At 44.6% G+C, this 22,565-nt stretch overlaps 1 protein-coding gene across 1 annotated transcript in view; it reads right to left on the bottom strand.

The window, feature by feature from the left end:
- Positions 1 to 22,111, bottom strand: part of LOC133347972 (kin of IRRE-like protein 1) — a 49,727-nt gene extending 27,616 nt beyond the window's left edge. Inside the window, exons 1-4 of the mRNA XM_061560736.1 lie at positions 22,063 to 22,111; positions 20,521 to 20,673; positions 9,547 to 9,696; positions 200 to 357 (exon numbers count right to left, since the gene is read on the bottom strand). Coding sequence (XP_061416720.1) covers positions 200 to 357; positions 9,547 to 9,696; positions 20,521 to 20,673; positions 22,063 to 22,111 — 510 coding nt within the window. The remainder of the gene's footprint in view (positions 1 to 199; positions 358 to 9,546; positions 9,697 to 20,520; positions 20,674 to 22,062) is intronic.
- Positions 22,112 to 22,565: the final 454 nt, after the last annotated feature.

The raw sequence follows: 22,565 nt of genomic DNA, 5'->3' as shown, positions 1-22,565 counted from the left end.
CATGACCAGCACGGGAAGAGAGACACGCAAACTCCAAATGTACAGCAAGCGTCGGGGTCGGCATCGAACCTCCGACCTTCTGTATACCAGGCGAGGTAGTTAACGTCTTGCCACCGCGTTACCCATGACCGTCCCGACCAAACGCGGCATTCAAGATGGGGCGGTGATGACCGTGCGAGTGCGGGCAGCCGGACCCCACCTTGCTGTAGTGAGCGCCGTCCTGCAGGGTGCCGTCACGGTACCAGGTGATCATGGCCGCGGGTTTGGCGCGCTCGGCGCGACACGTCAGGTTGTACGGCGTTCCCGCCTTGAGTTGTACCATCGGCCCGTTCTCGATCGTCGGCTCGTCGGGGGGGACTGTGGATGGACACGGTGGGGGGAGGGGGGGGGGTCATGTAATTCTTGGTTATTTTCCATGGTGTTCGTCTCGACGTTTCTCCCGTCCGTCCATCTGTGAGATCCATTCGTGCTTCCGAGGTGGTTCAGCCTCTGGTGACACACTGTGCCAGATGACACGAGTGCTTTATTTCCGCAAAACTTTATCGGAAGGTAAGCGAGCAATGTGTTCCCTGGTGATATTAAGATTGATTGAGGTGTGCCCTGCCCCTGCAGCCTCTGCTCGTATGACTCGCAGCTTAAAGAAGAATGCTTGGCTTACGCAAACAGTCTAACCAGCTAACATTAATTCAAAATTTATTCTGCCGATGCTCCGAATGGGAACACTTACTCGAGATGCATTACACTGGTTACGTGAGGATGATACGGAGCAGTACATAATGCATTACGCATGTTGCTAAAATTATTTAAAAGCCTACCACAGACGAAGAACAAAATATATCCTTTAAAATGTTATTACCTTGCTACAATTACTTTCTTTTACGTCAGAGTAGATGAGAGAGTATATTAGTACGCGATGCGGTTGCAGGTTGGACCATGTCAAGTGGTTTTCTTTGAAGTCAATTTTGTATATTTCTGACCTGATTATCTGCCACAAAACTCCGTCTGCCACTGAGAACAAAACTTTTTCTAAGTGGCCTTGGTGTAATATTGTGAAACGAAAGAAAAGCAGTGTCACAGAAGTAGTTGTAACTGCAAAGAACAAGAGCTGATTTTAAAGTGTGTATTATCCATGCTGATGAAAAAACCAATAGGACGTGTTTTATTTTGTCGGTGGGAACATGTAGAAGTAAGTTACCATGGAAAACTCAATATGGTTTTCCGAGAAGTGCAACATTACATCGAGCAATCGGTAATCAAGCATCGACAACGCTTGAGCGATCTGAAGCATCAAGAGTAGGGTTTACACCCGTATGTGTTTATGTACTTATGTTGATCTTCTTTCATACCGTATGTAGCCAACTGTGATAATCGGAGGTGTTGGTGAAGGACAACAAACTAAACTTCAAAAAGCTGTTCTAAAGAAATGAGTTTTCAGTCTAGATTTAAAAGTGCATAGCTCCAGTGGCTTCCTAATATCGGAAGGAAGAACCATTCCAGATTGACCGCAGAAGCGCGTCTGAAAGCGCAGGACGCAGCGACCGTCTTTGTACACCCAGAGGTATACACCGTGCACTCTGCTGACATTTCCCACGTCATCAGTAGCATACCGACAGCGCACAGATGAAGGTCTCACCGTTCCGTGTCGGACACAGGGGCTTTCTTTGCCATACTTTACCACGCTTAGTCAATGTGTGTCAGTGAAGGCACGATGGGGCCCAGGACCAGTTCAGGTATCGTTCGCCACTGATCTTAGCCCTAGTTGTAAATCCAGCTCAGGTCTCCAGATCGATAGCATCGTACAATAATTGCATACATTTAGGTTGTATTTAGAGATTTTATTTTGGCATTGGTTACTTCATGAAGTGCAATTGCAGTTTGTCTTTATATAACGTGCACACTTTGTTGTGAGCAATATAGACAGTTACACACGTTTAATAATGATAATTATAGGCCAAAAAGAACAACTTATTTCTATGAATACATTAAAAAAACCTTTCCCAATGTTCATATGAGTGTTGAGCACCACTCTGGTAGTCAATTCTAGGGAATTGTTGAAAATTGCATTGTGACAGTGAGGACCAGCATTTGCTTTATCAGTTGTAGCAATCACTTCACACCAGGTGATGGTCACATGCTGATACGCAAACAACCCAACCCAATCTTAGAATGTGTGCCGAACAAAAAAGTTGGCATTGGAAAATCTACATCTAAGTGCATTTAATTTGACATATATTGGAATGGTTCAGTATTTATGAAGATACTCTTTGCCTTTTCAGAAGACAGGTTTGCACTGGCTGCACAAAAGACAAATATCCCCACAATAGCCTTTACAGATTACTCAGCGCAAGTGTTGTTAGCGAGCATCAATTTAAAGGACAGCATGCAAGATGAGGGGGTGTTGTAGCCAGCACCATGCCTGGCCGCCTTTGTCACCCCAGTACTGATGTATGTACATTGCACACACTTGTACACTAAAAAATAAGAGTATTTCGGATAGCTGGAGGACCGCTGGCATTGTTCCAATCATTTTCAATTCAGCATATTGCTTTTTTGCTTGGGAAGAAACAAGCTCTGTTTTTGTTAAATTGCTCCTATTTAGCTATCTCCGCCTCGGGGCAATTCCACCAGATTCTCGAGACGCAAGCAGTTGCCAGGCAGGATCGCAAGGGTGGGGAAAGCACACTATGCAAGCTGCAGATATCTATTTAACCCTTTCCCATTCCGATGACGTACGTGTACGTTTTTCTTCCAGCTCCATTCCAATGACGCACGCAGTGAAAGAAAACAACTTTTCCGTTACCGAGGCTCCCATGAGGCCATGCGGGAGGGCGAGTGGCACAGTTTGGCGGCGGTCGTGTCGCGAGAGTTCTCTGCGGCGTGTGCAATGTCTTAAAAAACAACGGCGCTATGCCTCTCCAAAAAAAAATGTATGCCGCGGTGCTTGCACGTTCTGAGATCCAGCGTGGAACGGAACCCCCACACAGCAACTTGCAGTCGTCTCGGAATGGTAGAGGGTTAAGCTGTTTCCATGGGATCGACAATCAATTTAACAAATATCGATATCCACTGGCTTAAGTCTGTCATCCAGCAGCTCGCATCTGTCACGTCTGTATGCACACAGACTCCTCTGTCAGACCGTGACATTTTTGGTGTGAAAATCACATCGACATGCATTAAAACTAAATTATTTCTCCCCCTTATCAAGAAAGCGCAGCCAGCAGTGTTTTAGTGAACTCTAATGGTGTCAAGTAGCTTACGCCCCTGGCACTTTACACCCCAGCGAAATAGCTACCGGTGTTGTAGAGGTAGAATGAGTCTCGTGTGTACGTTTGTGTGTTATAGGTCTCTATAAGTGTGTGTTTGTGCACCTTTGTGGGGAGCGGTAGCTACAAACCCGGTAAGCCAAGTTAGATTACTGCCCATGACCAACACCAGTGAAGGTTATCTCAACTGATCCTGGACCTCTCCTAGGTCGACTCAGCCTTAAATACGTACCTGATACGGTGTGTAAACATCGCCACTGGTGGATACAAAGGCAGTCGGGCATGGTTCTGGCCACCCATCCCGCTCGTGTTATGTGCTGGGCTTCATAGGTGCTCACTAACAGCACTTGCCCCACAGACTGTTAAAAGGCTTTAGGGGGATCTTTGTGTTTACGTGGCAGACAGCAGAGTGGTTCGTGCAATTGACCTTGCTCCCATCTCCATGGTGCTGAAGATTCAACTCTCATAGCTGTCTGGTTATTTTCTCCAGGGAGTTTACCAAAGGCGTGCTTCCTGTTGTCAACAAGAAATTCCCCATTTCATTATTGTTCAGCCCGTGTTATAGCCCAACTGCACAATTTGATAATGGCCTGCAATGAAAGTGTGATAATAAAACACATATTTGAACCATCTGTGTCGCTGCAGATTAGTAAGCCCTGGTGAAACGGAGATAATCTCACTCGATGAACTCACCAGATAAAGTACAACGCGGGCGTCTGTGTACACACACAATAATTATGTGTTGCGTTGCATCATCACATTGTTGTTACTGCTCGTGCATCACTATTCGCACCTGTTAATGAACATACATTGCATGTGATACAAGCTAGCTCGCGTGTTGTGTACTCATTCCACAGCTCACATCAAAGTGACCGCACACTAACCACATACTTCCTGTTGGGTCTTGATGAAGGACACGGATTAGAAGAGCGAACGCAGGTTAAATGTGTTATTTTAACCGTCAAGACAAGTACGTGGGCTTGGGCAGGACATATCCCTAGACGGGTGCTGGCTGATAGTCAAGAATAATGACGGAGTGGCTGCCAAATGGATGGAATGTACCCAAGTGGACGTCCACTTAGCATATGTAGCATGTAAATCAGTTCATGTGCAAGGGCTAAATAACTTGTTACATCACAGGATTGTGAGAGGTGGCCTTCATCCAGCAGTGGATGGAGCATGGCTACTGCTGTTAATGATGATGATAGGAGGAGGAGGGGGGGATGAAGGCCATGATTACCGCGTCCATTAAATCAAACATTATTGAATCGCCCCTCCCGTTATTAACTGCTTTAGCTGGTCACAAAATACCACCCGATATTACGCGCAGCAACAAATCAGACGTTGTTGTCGCGAGCACAAAAATCACAAAGGCACAAGACAGTGCATACTTTATCTTAAATATCCAGCCCATTTCTTTACAAAACCTTTCTTTGCTCGAGACCTTGACGCATTGTATATTCTCCACAATTGGGAATGTTTTACTCGGATCGAATAGAATGCAGGAAACGATTCTGTGCACCACTGCCGTCGATAGGAGAGTCACCTCTCATTCTCTAAGGAGACACTGGGCCCCTGCCATCGGCATGTGGAATTTCCAGTGCCGTCTCAGGGCCCACCGATGGAGATGAGTGCCACCCCATCGCTTGCTTCAGCAGGGAGATACCTTGGAAAATAAATACTCATTGCGAATGGGCAAAGCACCTGACCTCACACGCGGGACCAGCTTTTACCGAGACGTACGCACATCACCTGTGTTTTATTTTAGTAGAGCTGATAGCCAGGTTTTGTTTGCCAGAACAGCTATTTGGCACTTAAGTCCATGCCGCATCGGTTCACAAAAAGGATTTGGGATTTGGGTAGTAAACCCATTCTGATGTAAATTCAATACAAGCTCAAATGAGCACACGTTGAAATGAAATCCTCGTGTCTGCAAAGCAGTGCAAAGCACTTGATGACCCACTTTTCAAAATGTTCATCTATTTTGTATGTACACATTCTGTAGCAGAGTATGTGTGCGGTCATGCTAAACTATGAATCTGATGATGTCTGCCCATTAAATCAGCATCAGCACAAAAGTGCTGAAAGTTGGTGCAAGGTTTTCTCATGATTGGTATCATTTAATTTCTCCCACTTTCCCACTAACCAATGTGCTCTTTGGAATGTCTCGGTATGAAATGCTGTATAAAGCGGATGCCGTGTGCATGCCAGCGTGTATGCGTGGGGAGTGACTGAGCGTGTTTTGGGTGATGCGCTACAAACCCGGCAACATAGGTTTGATTCCCAGACACGACAGACTTTGAGTAGCCATTGACATACAGGGTGTCCATAAAGTCTCTATCTATTTTATTGAGCGAACGGTGTATATATACTTATATTTTGCGTGTGTTTCTTTTCAGGACCCGACGAATAAGAACGCATTACAGCGTGCGACGGTATTAACACTTGCAAAAAGATGGGTGCTCCTTGTCGTTACGCAAACATCGTGTCGGGAGAACCTTGATGAACGATTTCCAAATCGCTGGATTGGATGCAGGCGGCGACAGACCCTGGACGGCTCCATCTCCGAATTGAATGCCTTTCGGGTTTCTTTGCATGGGGCTTAATCAAGTCAGAGGTGTATTCAACAAGAGATACAGATCTGCAATATTTACTAAATCGTGTAGTTTTTTTACTAAATCATGCAGTTACGAAAAGAACTCCACAGATGCTGCAGAATGTGTTCCGCAATGCAGCTAACAGATTTGAGCTGTGCAGAAATACTGACGGTGCTCACGTAGAATCCAATGATTAAGTGAAATTAATAAATACGACTCTGATTATATTATTGCATACTTTACCATGAATTTCTTTGATTTCCATTAAATAGATTGTTGAACTTTATGGACACCCTGTATGAACTGACTGTAGGGCCTCCCCTAAATATGACTCATTCTTACATGTAGACCTCGGCAAGGTAAGGTAATTTACACTATTTACCGGGTAAACGGGCAAAGGGTAAAGGTGTCGACATGCCAAGGGGTAAGGTAAAGGGTAGGGTAAAGGTAGCTCGGAAGAATTACCCGGTAGGATAAAGGAAGCGCGAAAGTATTACCCGGTAAATACGGTACCTTGTTTACCACTAAAAGCTCCGTGGCGCAGTCCGTGGCCTCCATTTAATAAGTAATATTTAAAAAAACTTTTTTTAAAACACGCTTTTATGAAATGTACTAATAATGGAATAACTCCACTACTCCAGGAAGTGGCTACTAAGCTTGCCATAACGTAAGGGACCGTGGTAATTTACAGCCAACGTCAGTTGACCGTGGACAATTATAGCCAAGCCGAAACATAACATGTAAAAAATGTTTACATTTTTTTTATGATAGAATATAGTATTGTCATCAGTATGACATAAGTATACCAAGTTTGCAGTCAATACCACATTAGGAAGTGGGTAAAAATTGAGTTACAAGATTTGAGGATACAACGACGACAACAACAATGACAACAACTAGCGTGTAAAATAGGAATCATCGAGAGTATTTATATGAGTAAAGCGCTCTACCTCGCATTTACCGTTATAAACCTTGTTGATGTGTAGTAGTTCCCTAGTAATTACCCTGTAATCGGGTCATTTTTATGGGTAAGGGTAAAAGGTAGGGTAAAAGGTAGGCTCGTTGCTTTTTACCTTACCTGCTGAAGGGTAAAAGGTAGGGTAGAGTGATTGTATTGTGGTAAGGTAAAGGTAGGCTCGTTGTTTTTACCTTTTAACTTTTATCTTACCTTGCCGAGGCCTACTTACATGAGTGCCAAAAAGACAGAAGTGGCTGGGCATGATCTGGCCAGCCACTTCTGATTCGTTTGGCATTGGAAGATGTGATGGCAGCAGAAGTCAGTGTAAATTATATTTTTAATTCCCTTTATTTTCAATGTTATTTTTATTCTTTTATTGTTATCTTTTTTTCTTTGTCTATCTACACGACTTTACCGAAAGAACCATAAAATATGAATTCCTGCACTCACGAAAGTTTTAAGTCAAAATTTAACCGCCTCTACGGGGAGAGTTTCCACATAACCATAAGATCTTTTAACAAACTCCGAGACAAGAAAGCTCATCTGATCGAGTCACTCACATTTCTGAAGAGATGCCGCGACTCTAAGGTAATACCGTCACATCTTCCAATGACAACGAATCTTGTTTAGGGCCAGCAATCAAATTCACCATGGAGGTAGAAAAGGATGGCGTGCTACCCTTCTTGGATATCTTAATCAAAAAGAGACCAGATGGTTCAATGAGCCAATCTGTCTACAGTGAAGTAACCCATTCTGACGCCTACCTAAAACCTGATTCCCACCACCATCCAACCCAGAAGAATTCCCTCATCAAAACGCTACACCAATGTATCTCCGACCATGACCACCTGACCAGTGAACTCAAACACGTACACCAGGCTCTCAAGGCGAATGGATATTCTGACTACATAATTCGTAAAGCCATCACCCCAACCACGAGGAAGGAGCCATCTAAAGATCAAATCAAAGCCATCACCTTACCGTACATCGCAGGGATAACCAAAAAGATTTCCAAAATCTTGAACAAACACAAGATCCAGGTCCGATTTAATACAATGCATTAAATTCGGTACCTGATCCCATCTCTGAAAGACAAAATTCCTGACATGCAATATCCCGGCGTCTACAAACTAAGCTGTATCTGCGGGAGCAGTTACATTGGGGAAACCAAACGACATGTCTCGGACCGTGTTCGTAAACACAAGGTAGATCTAAAACACAGCAGGACCAATACTTCTGCCATGGCTGATCATTACTTTAATGCGGCTGGCTCACATGAAATTGATTTCTCTAAGACGATGGTACTTTGCAAGCCGACTATCAACAAATATTCGTTTACGAAGCCATCCATATATACAGACACAGACACAATTTCAACCGAGACGACGGTATTAAACTCAGCAATCATTGGAAAGATGTCATCAACCACTTTGGGTCATGACTTGATTTGTGTTTTCTTGTCCACCTCTACCGTCAGCAGTGTGGGTGTGTGGAGCGAGGTGCAATGCTTTGATTGGTGTAGACCTACTGCCAGTGTCGGAGACCTCTCCTAAATTAACATTAGCTGCCCTGCCCATCTCTAAACCTTTATAAACAGCCTGCCTCAGCAGCTTTCCCCCTCTTTTTTCTCCTGATGACGATTCCTTGTGTTGCGATCGAAACGTCAGGATATTTTTATTATTTTTATTCACTTTATTTTCATTGTTATTCTTATCATTTTATTGTTTTTTTATCTCTGTGACTTTACCGAAAGAACCATAGAATATAAATTCCTACAGTCACGAAAGATTTAAGTCAAAATTTTACACTGGCTTTCTAATGTTCATCATAAGGTGGCCTTCTTCAGAATATATTCAGTTCTTGAGAGACAGCTCCTGAAATAGTCTTGTTTAGTCAAGGTCAGGCAGTGGGTGTTATCAGATCAATATTGCGTTAAAAGAAGTTTACATTTGGATTATCTGACTGAAGTTGAAAAAGTGTCATGAATGTGTGGACATTCCATTGAGCGGATTATTATTACCAAACTCTTTGGATTATAAGATGCTCCTAAAAGTATGACACACCCCAAAAACGTGTGCCTGGTGTCAAAACAGTAAAACAAATAGGGACGACAAAGACGACAAATATTCCCCATATAGTTTTAACAGACTGTTGGGGCAAGTATGGGGTGCTGGAATTTGTTAAGGCCAGCCCATCACACGATGGAATAGGTGGACATCACCACACCCGGTAGCCATTGTCCCCCGAGTGGCGACGTTTACACACCGCACCAGGTACTCCTTTTAGGCTAAGTTTACCTAGGGGAGGCTCAAGACCGGTTCAAATAATCGTCACTGGCGTTGGCTGTGAGCAAAAATCGAACTCGGATCGTTGTGTTTGTAGCTCTCCAAAAGAAAAACCCAAATATCCCCTTCATAGCCTGAACAGACTGTTGGGGCAAGCGCTGTTAGCAAGCACCCGTTAAGGCCGGCCCAGCACACGATTGAGTGGGTGGCCAGCACCACGCTCAGCTGCTAATAGGGACACACACACATGCACCTAATGGATTATAAGATGCACCCTTAACTTTCGCTTCGGGGGGGCGGGGAAGTCCATCTTATAATTTATAGAATATGGTCTCAACACCACGCAAGCGTGGACATCCCATTCGGCGTTTGCACCGTTTGTCCATACGCAACTGCTTACTGACTCCCTGTTACGAGCGCGGCGAGCAGTGCGACCGACTCACTCAGCACGGTGAGGTGTGCCGGCCGGGACCGCAACGCGGCCTGCGTGGCCTGGCACTCGTAGACGGCGTCGTCGGCGAGCTCGGCGCGTGACACCTGCAGGTTGTGCTCGCCGCCCTGCATGCTGCCCACGATGGAGTAGCGCGGCCAACCTGCGGGCGCGACCACCGCCGACACACGCAGAGCGTTAGGGCAGCGACAGCGACGACGATGCGGATAATAATGACGATGATGATGCCGCAACAATAACGATGCCAACAATGGCATGACAATAGAAATATCAGGACGATGACAATGCCCATTCTAGAGTTTTTTGGGGTTTGATCGCGTAAATATAAATGTCTTTAAAAGCCACCACCGCCCGACATAGCCAATTAGTGAGGTTTTTTCACGTAAACAAAACTATGCCCATTTGTTATCAGTACAGCACACCGGTGTGTTGGGGAGTAAGCCCACAACATTTTTTATTTAACTCTCCAACACACCGGCGTGCTGTACTAGTAACAAATTACCATGTTTGGTCACGTGACATACCTTACTAATTGGCTGTGTCGGGTGGTGGTGGGATAACGACACATTTATATTTACGCAATCTAACCCAAAAACCTCTTATTATCATTAATAATATTGATCGCGATAGACTACGTGATAACAATGCCACAACAATAACATTATCACAACAATAGCAATTACACAATAACAATACCACGACAATAATAACACCACAATGCCAACGAGATAACAATAACAATGTCACAACAATCACAACAATAGCAATAACTCAACAATAACAATGCCACAACGATGACAATGTCAGAATAATAATATCAACATCATAATAACAGCAATGCCACAACAACTACAATCACGCCACAACAACTGCTCCACCACAACACTAACAACACCACCACCACCAAACTACAACAACAACAACAATGCCGTAACAACAATAATCACACTGCATTGGGATGCCATCTTCTATTCCTATCTCGTGTAGGACAATGTATTCAGCAGCTGAATGCCGATGCTGAAGTCTCATAACCACGACGAGAGGGCTTCTGGAGAGATATTGTGTGTATCTGCTAATCCTTAAGGAGAGCAGCCTACATTGGTTTGGTCTATAGTCCACAGTTTGGGTAGCAGGGCACACAATCGCACTGCCGTGGTTTATCTTAGAATTCTCCATTCGTGGAGATGTGCGCATCGGCCTGTTGATGTTCTGACCCGCCTAATGGTTCAACCAGTGCCTTCGCGGAGGAATGTCTAACCCAGGAGGTACAACTTTTGCATGCCAGATCAAATGCTTGCTCAAGCCATTTCCATTGTGGCACAAGGGGCACCGCGGTGGCCTGGTATACAGGAGGACGTGGGTTCGATTCCAGTCCTGACGCCTGTATATTTGTAGTTTGCATGTGTCTCTCTCCCCGTGGCGCCGTGAAATTTTTCTCCGGGTCCTCCGGTTTTCCCCTCCACATTTAAAACCGACATGCATTTAGAGTATTTGGCTGCTATAAATGTCCACGTGATAAGCCACTCCGGTGAGCTATCATTTGTGATAGCCAGGTCGCTTATGAAAAAGAGCTACATCACTCAGTGGGTCTTGCCTGGTAAAAAATAAATGCTCTAGTTGTATAATTTTATATGTTTGTGCCAACATGTAAACGCATTGCTCTCCGATATCTTTTTGGGTTGTAACTCCCGCGTGTTGTCCGCAGTGTGCAACTCCACGGGCTGGTTGGAGGCTGAATTAGCTGATGTAACTCTAACGCATCAGAGAGCTACCAGAGAGCACAAACCGCGGGAAGCCTTGTGCAGAAGCATGTAAATCTTTTCACTGCGTTGCGTTGGTCAAATTCTTGCCAATTGCATAAAAAAGTCGTGCTGAAAGAATTATATTGGGTGTTTTACGAGATTATGGCATGTCCTTCAGTTGAGAACAAAATATTTTTGGACATTATCTCTTTTTATTTCTTATTCCAGTGCGTATTTGTGGTCACATCCAGGAAGCACGAGAGTGATTTCGCAATGAGCCTCTGTTTGCAACGGGCACACAAACAATTAAAATGAATAACTGGTGCATTTCAACACACGTAAGCTCCAGAGTTTGCATGCATAACCAATGCTGCCGAGTAATATTTACTTGGGAAAGCTGATGCAATAAAAACATAAATACATAAATTTTCATGCTGAGAGATGAGCGTAGCTCTCTATTTATTTTAATGGAGTGGTTGAGAAAGACAACGGCAGAGGAATGGAAAGCCACCGAGAGAACGTGTGCGCAGGTGCTGGGTGGATTGTTTCATTCTAGGATGGTGTGTGGGGTCGTGGTGGTGGTGGCAGCTTTGAGGAGGCCTTCAACCAGTGGTACACCAATCAGTGTGTACATACAGTGAGGGAAAACAGTATTTGATCCCCTGCTGATTTTGTACGTTTGCCCACTGACAAAGAAATGATCAGTCTACAATTTTAATGGTAGGTTTATTTGAACAGTGAGAGACAGAATAACAACAACAAAATCCAGAAAACGCATGTCAAAAATGTTATAAATTGATTTGCATTCTAATGAGGGAAATAAGTATTTGAACCCTCTACAAGACATGATTTAGTACTTGGTGGCAAAACCCTTTTTGGCAATCACAGAGGTCAGACGTTTCTTGTAGTTGGCCACCAGGTTTGCACACATCTCAGGAGGGATTTTGTCCCACTCCTCTTTGCAGATCTTCTCCAAGTCATTAAGGTTTCGAGGCTGATGTTTGGCAACTCGAACCTTCAGCTCCCTCCACAGATTTTCTATGGGATTAAGGTCTGGAGACTGGTTAGGCCACTCCAGGACCTTAATGTGCTTCTTCTTGAGCCACTCCTTTGTTGCCTTGGCCGTGTGTTTCGGGTCATTGTCATGCTGGAATACCCATCCACGACCCATTTTCAATGCCCTGGCTGAGGGAAGGAGGTTCTCACCCAAGATTTGACTGGTACATGGCCCCGTCCATCGTCCCTTTGATGCGGTGAAGTTGTCCTGTCCCCTTAGCAGAAAAACACCCCCAAAGCATAATGTTTCCACCTCCATGTTTGACGGTGGGGATGGTGTTCTTGGGGTCATAGGCAGCATTCCTCCTCCAAACACGGCGAGTTGAGTTGATGCCAAAGAGCTCCATTTTGGTCTCATCTGACCACAACACTTTCACCCAGTTGTCCTCTGAATCATTCAGATGTTCATTGGCAACTTCAAACGGGCATGTATATGTGCTTTCTTGAGCAGGAGGACCTTGCGGGCGGTGCAGGATTTCAGTCCTTCACGGCGTAGTGTGTTACCAACTGTTTTCTTGGTGACTATGGTCCCAGCTGCCTTGAGATCATTGACAAGATCCTCCCGTGTAGTTATGGGCTGATTCCTCACCGTTCTCATGATCATTGCAACTCCACGAGGTGAGATCTTGCATGCAAGCCCCAGGCCGAGGGAGATTGACAGTTCTTTTGTGTTTCTTCCATTTGCGAATAATCGCACCAACTGTTGTCACCTTCTCACCAAGCTGCTTGGCGATGGTCTTGTAGCCCATTCCAGCCTTGTGTAGGTCTACAATCTTGTCCCTGACATCCTTGGAGAGCTCTTTGGTCTTGGCCATGGTGGAGAGTTTGGAATCGGATTGATTGATTGCTTCTGTGAACAGGTGTCTTTTATACAGGTAACACGCTGAGATTAGGAGCACTCCCTTTAAGAGTGTGCTCCTAATCTCAGGTCGTTACCTGTATAAGAGACACCTGGGAGCCAGAAATCTTTCTGATTGAGAGGGGGTCAAATACTTATTTCCCTCATTAAAATGCAAATCAATTTATAACATTTTTGACATGCGTTTTTCTGCATTTTTTTGTTGTTATTCTGTCTCTTGCTGTTCAAATAAACCTACCATTAAAATTATAGACATCATTTTTTTGTCAGTGAGCAAACGTACAAAATCAGCACTGTATGTAAGGCTGACAACGTTTAAAACAATTTCTGAGGACAGGCCCAAAGGACCAGCAAAATCAAACGGACAACAACAACCAGGTTATAACAACAACAACAACCAGGTTATAACAACATGGAAAAAATGGACCATGGCATCGAATTTTCGAAGATGACCACTGCAAACGGAAGAAGCAGACAGAAAATTGTTTTGACCTGCAGTGTGGTAGTTGAACAAAGTGGATGAGACAAAACAGTCAGTCTGGTAGACCGGATCTTCAACATTGGTGGGGGGAATCACTGAGTGAACCATGGTAGAAGCGAGAGATGGGTGATAGGGAGGTGACTGACCGCCAATGAGCCAGTGACCGGAGTGATTCAGCGAATGCCTGACCATCGATCGATGTAACTGCTGTTCGTTGAACTCTATCCGGTGCAGTGAATTGGGAGCTGGATGCTCCACCCCAGCAAGAGTACTTCCAACTTCGGACATATTTGTGCTTCGTAGAGTCCAGGTGGTAAAAATTGTTTGTTGATAAAGAAAGTTATCTCCCGAAATTATAAACATAGCCATTCGATGACAGGTCAGATAAGACTGTTGCACCAATCAGATGAATTATTTTTCTATGAATAAGAATATCATCGTTCAATATATTGGGCGGAACTTTGGTGATTGTATTGTATTCGAGTCAGTGGTGATTTATAATGAAGTATCTAGACAGGGTTGGGCAGCTCGAGGTATTTTCAGATTTTTATTTAAATATAAGTATCATGCTTAAAGTGTCCTACCATCGGCAAAGCAGTGGCCCATATTGTGAGTGACAGATAGGAAGCCATTAATAGATGGAATAAATAAAAGTTTGAGGCAAAACAGATCCTCGTGTTCACGCCGGAATTGATGGGGAAGGTATCAGATTGGCCACCATCAACCACCGTATGTATTGACCCATCCATTAGAAAGCTTGAACTCCAGGCTTGGCGATTGGGGTGGATGCCAAATGAGGGCACCTTGACAATTTAGCGTGGGATGTGTATCCCGCATGTGTCAAAAACTCATGCGCACATTATTAACATGGTCTAAATATATCATGCGCAGTTGCTGCAATGCATTTCTTTCCAGTGTTTGCAAACGTAACTTGTCAGATTCGAATTTGTATGTCCACGATCAATTTGGGCAGGTGGGAAGGTGTTTGAGCGGCGGCATAGTTGTTAGCGCACTGCACTACGAACCCAGTGACATGAGTTTGATTCCTGGCCATGGCAAACATGGGCTAATGCTATCAGGCCTCATGCAGGGCCCTGCTACTCTTCACCAAGCTGCAGTCACCAGCATGGTGAAGTATGGTTAAATAACCCCCATAAGCGGCACATTGTGAGGAAGCGTTAATCCAGCAGTGGATACAAAAGAGGCTAAGCGCTATGTTTATTATTTATCCAGAAAGATGCTGATTGAGATTCATTATTTAGTAATGAATATTTCCAAGCAACCCAATGTGCGATTAACGATTGACATCACAGGGCAGCCACTGTTCTCTTTACAAGAGGCATGTGCATTTTATTTCATTTCATTCATTTATTAGGTAAAGCCCTGTGAGCCATGTGGCTCTTGAATCGGGTGCAACCGCAATCAAACCAAAACATAAACAAGAAACATCTTAAAGTGACTAGTGCATACCTCCTGCCTAATTCCTGAGCAGCAATTGTGCTGATACACGGCAAGGAAAATAATGTCATTCGCATATCGTTTAATTTTCCACTTAATTTCAGAATTTTCTTGTAATTGTTCCACGCATCAAGTGGTGCTCTTAATTGCGTGCTTCAAGCAACGGAAGCCATCCCATCCATGTCGATATTTCACCCCATCGCAGTGAAATATTGTAATAGCGAATAACTCTTAGCTTTCAAAATTGGCTCACAAATTATCCATTTAAAAGGAAATAGCGGGTGGTAATTTTGTACACAATGCGGGCGCCACTGTAAAAATGGCACGTGAACAGGGAACACCGTGTGAAATCAATCTGCCGTAAAAGTTCATTAGCACAGAATGATCACTGATGGAATCGGTAAATGCACTCTGCAGGTATCATTACATCCAAGGTCCCCTTTCTTTTGCAAAAAAAAAATGGCCAGCAGATAAAATAGGATTTCTGATGAGTAGCAATCGGCTAATTTAATCAATTTCACATTGTTCTGCCGCCAGAGAGCCCGTTTCCCTCATCGCATCTCAAAAAATATATAAAAGCGTGATCTATAGCATTCAATTGGCGCGCCAAGGATTAACCGGTGGGGGGGGGGGGTTTGTCAGTTATGATCAGATGCTTGGATGCCGATTTCAAATTTGATTCCTCTGCGCACCGGTGATCGCTCGTCAGGAAACATTCGGATACTTTGCTCATCGTTATTAATGCAGCGGTTAACATCTCGCTATGTTTATCTGTGTGTCTCTAATTACCAAAACGGATTATGTCACCAGTCTTTTTCTAGTGCTGCGTGTTCCATCCATATTAATCTTTTAATGAGTGTAACACCTGCACGTACAGAATGAATTAACTCCGTAAGGGCTTTTTTCTTCTTCTTTGTAACTCCATAGACGTCAGTGAAAAGTGACCGATGCGCTTTTTGTAAGAAGACAGTGGCTTTTTCACAACCTTGCAGTTGACTATGTGCACATGAAATGCCAATCAAGGCAATTAGAGACGTGGCACATCTGATTTATGCAGCAACCCTTAAGGGTATTGACGTGAGTTGTCATCATGCATCAATCCCATGTGACATGACATTGAACTCCAACGTCATTGGTTTGTCATCTGCTCAACTTTCTGCCTTGTGCATGATAAATATTGTATTTCGTTTTCTCTTCCTCTAAGCCCAACACAGCATGCTAAAAAGTCACAACTGTGCCCGGTGTGCAAAGTGGCGATCATTCGTTTTAAAAAGGCATTTGGTTATGGCGTTGCATCGCATAAACACGATGAAAGAGTGTTTTTTTGCATTGGAGCATGACAGAGATTGTTGCAATGGGTCCCACAAACTGACTCAGGTTTTCTATGTGAAGGTGGCCCCAGTTGCACAATGGATCGGTGACTTCACGCAGAAGCAAGTCATTGTTTAAACACCGGCGTACATCCCTCTTCCACTGGATACCTGAGCTGGTCAAAATATATAAATATTTACTTTTGTATTCCTCTATGTGCAGCATTTTCATCTGACTAACTAGGGGCTCACTTTTCCGATGTAGCAAAAAAATAATCAATAAATAAGAGTACAGTACATGTGTGAAAAGTTACAAGATAATCTACAAGGAATATGTAGACTCAAAGAAGTAGCCTCAAACATCCATCAGAGGCATCGACCCAATGCAACTCAAATCTGCAGAATCACTCTCATTCAATTTCCCCAAATGTTTTATACAAGAGCACGATCTGCTACAGACTCTTTGTGTTTTGTAAACGTAGGCAACTTTATTTTGCTTCTGGTGTTTCACTTCAGCCTATCAGTTATTGGCAAGGATATGCCAGGTTCCACACAATGGAACTCCCTGCAGTGAATGCCCTCTTCACAATTCCCTCATTCATGGATGTGCCACAGGCACAGTCACAAACTGACTTAACCGCCTTCAAAAATCAAACATACCAATTAAATGTTTTGGCTATAGAAGCAACCGACCATGCAGACTCTTTGACATATTTTGTAAGGGACTCTCCATCAAATGCCACGCTTCTTAGACAGGCTAAGGGTAAAGGTCGCTTTTTTATTATTTAATCAAGTAAGACCCACTTAGCTAAATAACTCTTTTTCAGAAAAGCAACCTGGCCACAAATGATAGCTCAATGAAGTGGTTTAGCGTGTTGAAATGTATAACAGCCAAATGCTCTTGAACGCGTGATATTGATTCTAAATTATGGAGGGAAAAACCGGAAGATCCGGAGAAAAATCCACTGCGACCATAGGGAGAAACAAGCAAACTCCAAATCTACAGGCGTCAGGGAGTTAACATCTTGTCACCGTGACGGCCTATACCTGTTTCCTCCGGCCATTGGAAATAAGTAATATCCTCCTAGTCCATCCACCTGATTCGAGGAAATTATAATCTATTTTTATTTTACCAGGTGGGCCCACTGAATTATATATATCTTTTTCAGAAGCGACCTGGCCACAAACGATGGCTCAACGAAGTGGCTTTCCAGGTGTAAATTTACAGCAGCCGAATATCCTACACGCACGTTTCGAAGTGTGGAGGGAGAAACCTGGAGGATCCCGGAGAAAAATCCACTAAATCACAGGGAGTACATGCAAACGCCAAATATACAGCAGGCGTCAGGGTCGGAATCAAACCCACGACCTCCTGCATACCAGGCGAAGGAGTGAGCAATTCACACGCATGCCAGCACTCAGTCACATCCTTATCACTCCTCTATCACTGCAACCGTGGTACGTTCTCCCCATAAACTTTACTCATTGATTCCTCCTCGCATGTCGGGTACTCAGTCTTCCAGTTTGACTCTTGAGGCTAATCCATACTATGGCCAACAGCCACACACTTCTTTCCCCTTTCTGCTTTTTTTTTTGTTGCAATGCTCAAACCTTGGAAGGCCCTTCCATCGTCTCCTTTTCCAAGATTATAATATCCGAGAATGATTCAAGGGATGTGTTGATGTTCAACTATTTCAAGGCCACTTGGCGAGTAACAAACGGCACTATTGGCAATTGCAGGCCTTCAGGGCCTGTGCTAAGCAACTCTGGTAAAAATATAATTCAGCTTCTGCATTCTCCTCCGTCCCACCCGAAAAAATGAGTGAAACAACTAGGTATGAAATTTGCAGTACACGGATAAAAAAACCATAGCGCAAGTAGTTGGTCCTTTGAGTCTCAGCCACTATTCACGAAGCAAAATTTACGTGTAAAGGTTGGTAAGTTTCCAGGACAGAAAAAGATTAGTATTATTAATTGGGGTTTTCCGACATTTTTCTCCAATTGTAGGACTATGAGTGTAACGTTATGAGATGAAAAATCAATCTAGAGCTCCCACATCAGCGTTAGAGCATGGCCTATTGAACCAGATATCACAGCACTACTTCTGAGATCCCTTCATGTGACCTCTTATCTACATTCAGGGGTATAATGTTCCCACCCACCGTTCTACAAAGTAATGTACATCAAATCACTGTCATACTGATCTTTTTTTATTTTCCGTGGCTGGAATTGAGTCATAGAGTGTTAAAAAAACCACACATTTTATGTGATGCTTTTTTGTGTAGTCATTTGTGACAAGGGCCATAGTCTACATTTGAGTAAAGGCAACAGTGCCATATTTTGTGCAACAGAGGGCAGTGCTGTGCTAACCAACTGTTGGCTGCACTCCTATGCTCTGACGCATCTGCCCCGGACCTTCAACATGCACTGACTCGCATGGTTACGTATGGTCAAGTTGCTCCCAGGACCTGCACAGCATCGGGCTGGCACTCATCTAGCAGTTGATTGACAATATGGCCGTATACCTGTATATATATGTATCTATCGGTGACCAGGCCAAGACATTATCTCACAATCCTTGATAACCTGGTTTAATCATGGACAGCCATCCAGACTTTCTGGTATTTCAGTAAAAAAAGATACATACAATTACGGGGGAGTGATGATGTCAATATGACCGTGTTGCAGAAATCGAACGTAATCTATGATGCAGTTGCACTGCTGCGGTGTTGCCAAAGCCTTATTACTGGCTTTGCTTTGTTCAAAATAGGGACAAGGGTCGTGGTTGCTCTCCAAAGCCTTCGGCCTTGTGTACAAATGGGCCAGCCAACTTTTCATCTGCCACAGTTGTGAGATTGAATGAATAACTGCCGTCCGAGGCTCCCCCAATGGCGCAAAAGCTCGCGAGTTATGGTTGGCACTGCCACCACAAATATCGATGTAAGGCTTTGGAGCAAACCAATGTGCGATGGAAACGGTGGGTTGGTTCCCTTCTTGTTTGAATTGTTTAAAACAAAAATAAAAAAACTTTATGGAAAACGATATAATTTACGTGGTGCAAACCTGGTTACATTCCTGGAAAATGTCCGTGTTGGGCAAATCCGCGTTCTACTAGGTGACAGACCTTATGGAAAATATAGGGTTGCGTTCCTGGGTCTGAAATTATCACCCCCTCCCTCTTTGTTGAACTAATTCTACAATATTTCCACCCTTGTTATTCTTATTAAGGATTCTGAGTCGTTATTCGTTTCTTGCGTGTGTGTGTACACTATTTTAAAATTTCACCTCAATACAAAACCCCCCGTGTTCATTTTTCTTCCCACACCACGGGACTCAGGGCCAACGCTCGCCCCTGACATTGAATTTTCTAACCTCATTCCCCATTCGTCCATATCTAGATGAACCAATCAGCGTCTGATTTTTGCTTCTGTCTGGATACGTCAGTCACTCGAACGTTAACGTGTCGCCATTCTAGGCGCCCGTACGACTGACATGCTCAAGGAGTGAATGGTTAGAGGCATGCGGCACTGTGTGAACATTTGCGTTGGCCCATTGTGTGCGTGGAGTGTGTTACATTATCAAGCAAAAACATATAAAAAAACACATAAACATACATGGTAACTAATCGCTATCACAGTCGATTCATTCACACCTTCCAATGGATGCAGCACTCTCATGGAACAATTTTCTGGCGCAGATGAGAATCTTAGCAGCGTCAAACCACGTAGAGCCAAAACATCATCCCCCGTGTTCCCGAAAACAGACTTCATCACTTAAACCGTGTACAGGTATATTCAAAACGTGCAATCAACGAAGCTGCATTGGGCAAGGTTTTCCCGCATTCATTGAATTTTCGCTTTTTGCTAAATCAATTTTGGTGCACTCGCATAACTGGCGCTTCTTTTTCAATGGTGCTATTGTGTCTTCAACAAGCCTCCGCCTCGCTTCGAAAACTGAGGGATGGTGGCCGCACGCCATCCTGAGTGACTGAAGTGGCCTTGACACAGGTTCGCACCGCGGAGGGAGTGTGCTGTGCGAGGGGGGGGGGGTAGCTGCGTACCTGGCAGATGATGCTCGGCACCCAGGGCCAGCCCGTCCTTGGTCCACTGCACAATGCCCGAGTAGTTAGCTACCACGCACATGAGCGTGACTGGCTGGCCGGCCACCACCGAGCAATCGGATGGCTCCTGTGCGAAGGACGCCCTTGCGCTCACTGCAGAGGTGGGGGACGGGGGAGACAACAAGAGAGCAAGAGGAGTGAAGCAGTTTTGCATGGCAAGGTAGCAAGGTTGCATTCTTCTGTTCGGATATTTTTTTTCTTTCATGACATATGGGTGGCTCCTTAAACCATTGTGCAGGAGGCGTGTGCAGTGGGCGGTTAATGTAATGAACGTAACCTCTAGTCAACTGTGTGTGTGCGGGAGAGGCGGCATCATAATTAATAAAAAAAATAGGGGAAGCTATCCTTTGAATGTTGAGGCACGCGCCTGAACTTCACACAGACGAGGGCCACACAATTGCTCGCTCAGCATTGCATCGCCGCTCGCACGCAGCATTGCCATCGTCTTCCCGGTGCGCGCAAGGGGAATAAAAAAAATACGTGCTCGGCGCAATGACGAAGCCGGCACCATTTGCTGGAAACCGTTCACTGGCAAGCGGCTCAACTGCTGCAAGGCCCCCCACCAACCCCTCCACCCACGCATACACCCGCAATCACGAAGGAATCAACGTAAGCATGCATTGCAACCAGCGGCTTCCAGGAATGTGCCTGTGGCCTGCTGCCATTCGTGATGTTATAGGGAACAAATAGTCAGCCTGAGCCCCAGTGCAAAGAGGCCTACGGCATACATGTATTAAACGCCACCATTTGTCAGGGTTTAGGACAAGCAGTAAAAATGTCCGACTTCATATAATAACTGACATTTATATTTAATTTTAAATTACAAGTATTGATTCTCGACAAAACACTGGCACGCGCAAGAGAGGTGTTGTGAGTGGCAGAATTTCAGTGCACGGCCACCCCCCCCCCAGCAACCAGGAGTAGAATATTTAGGGGGGGGGGCAGCAAGTCTCTGGACTCTGGTTTGCTGGAGCTACTCTTGCTCGCAGTGCCGAGGACATGCCGATGTGCACCGTTGTGGCCCGACGCGGCCTCGAAACGTACAACTTCATTCGTTAAACCTGTTCGGTGCAGCGCATTCAAAGTGCCAAGCCGTAACAATGTCAGTCCTCGTTTGTGTTGGACGGACACGTGAATTTCACATTTGAGTTTTCTTTTTTGTCTCTTCCACCCTTCTACGTAAATTGTTGCACGTTAAAAAAGGGCAATTGATATACAAAGTAAGTCATAAACGCATTCAAGGACACAGGTTATGTTCAGAAACGTACATGGAACTCGGTTTGTGTAGTTATCCATCGTGAGGCCAGTTAGAATGGCACCTTATTTGAATCGGATTTATAGAGCGACCATAATATGATGGTAGTCGGTGAAATGTATTGCAGTGAAGAGTCTCTTCAAAGTAAAAGTGGGGATTTGGGCTTCAAGCAGCGTTTACCCTTGGCACGCCATGCAGCAAAAAGCAGCGACGTCAAGAGCAGACACCAGGCCACTCCTCGGTGACCTTGTCTGGCTGGTGGCTGTGGCTCGGCATTGCCCGATGAAGCGACGATTTATTTCATTACTCATTAGCGCTGCCCGTTAGTGGGCAGTTCATTAAGAGTGGCAGTCCATTAAGCATCCTTTTTTTTCCCTCTCTGACCATCGCCTGTGACTGCTAATGCTTTTAATTATACCACAAGCCGGTGGTGCTGATTGAGGGAACAGCGCGTGGTATAGATCTGGAGCCTTTATTTGGCTGTAGTTCCCTATCAATTGGACACATGGGTGCTCAATCACTGGTGGCATATTTGCCGTTTAATGCAATAAATTGCTGCTTTATTACGCGGCGGCGCAACTTAGAAATAGTCTTGTCATTAGCGAGTCCATCTCCAGTGCCTGTTCTCCGTGCGTTTTATGGCATTTGTGCGAATCTCTTGCCAACTGCGTGGATGGCAGAGCTCCAGCATGGTGCCACAAATGGGACAGGTCTTATTTTCACTCACAAA

The sequence above is a fragment of the Lethenteron reissneri genome, chromosome 26, assembly GCF_015708825.2.
Source record: "Lethenteron reissneri isolate LAM-NWPU_2019-01 chromosome 26, ASM1570882v1, whole genome shotgun sequence".
Lineage (NCBI taxonomy): Eukaryota > Metazoa > Chordata > Hyperoartia > Petromyzontiformes > Petromyzontidae > Lethenteron > Lethenteron reissneri.
This window is presented reverse-complemented; position numbering and strand designations above follow the sequence as displayed.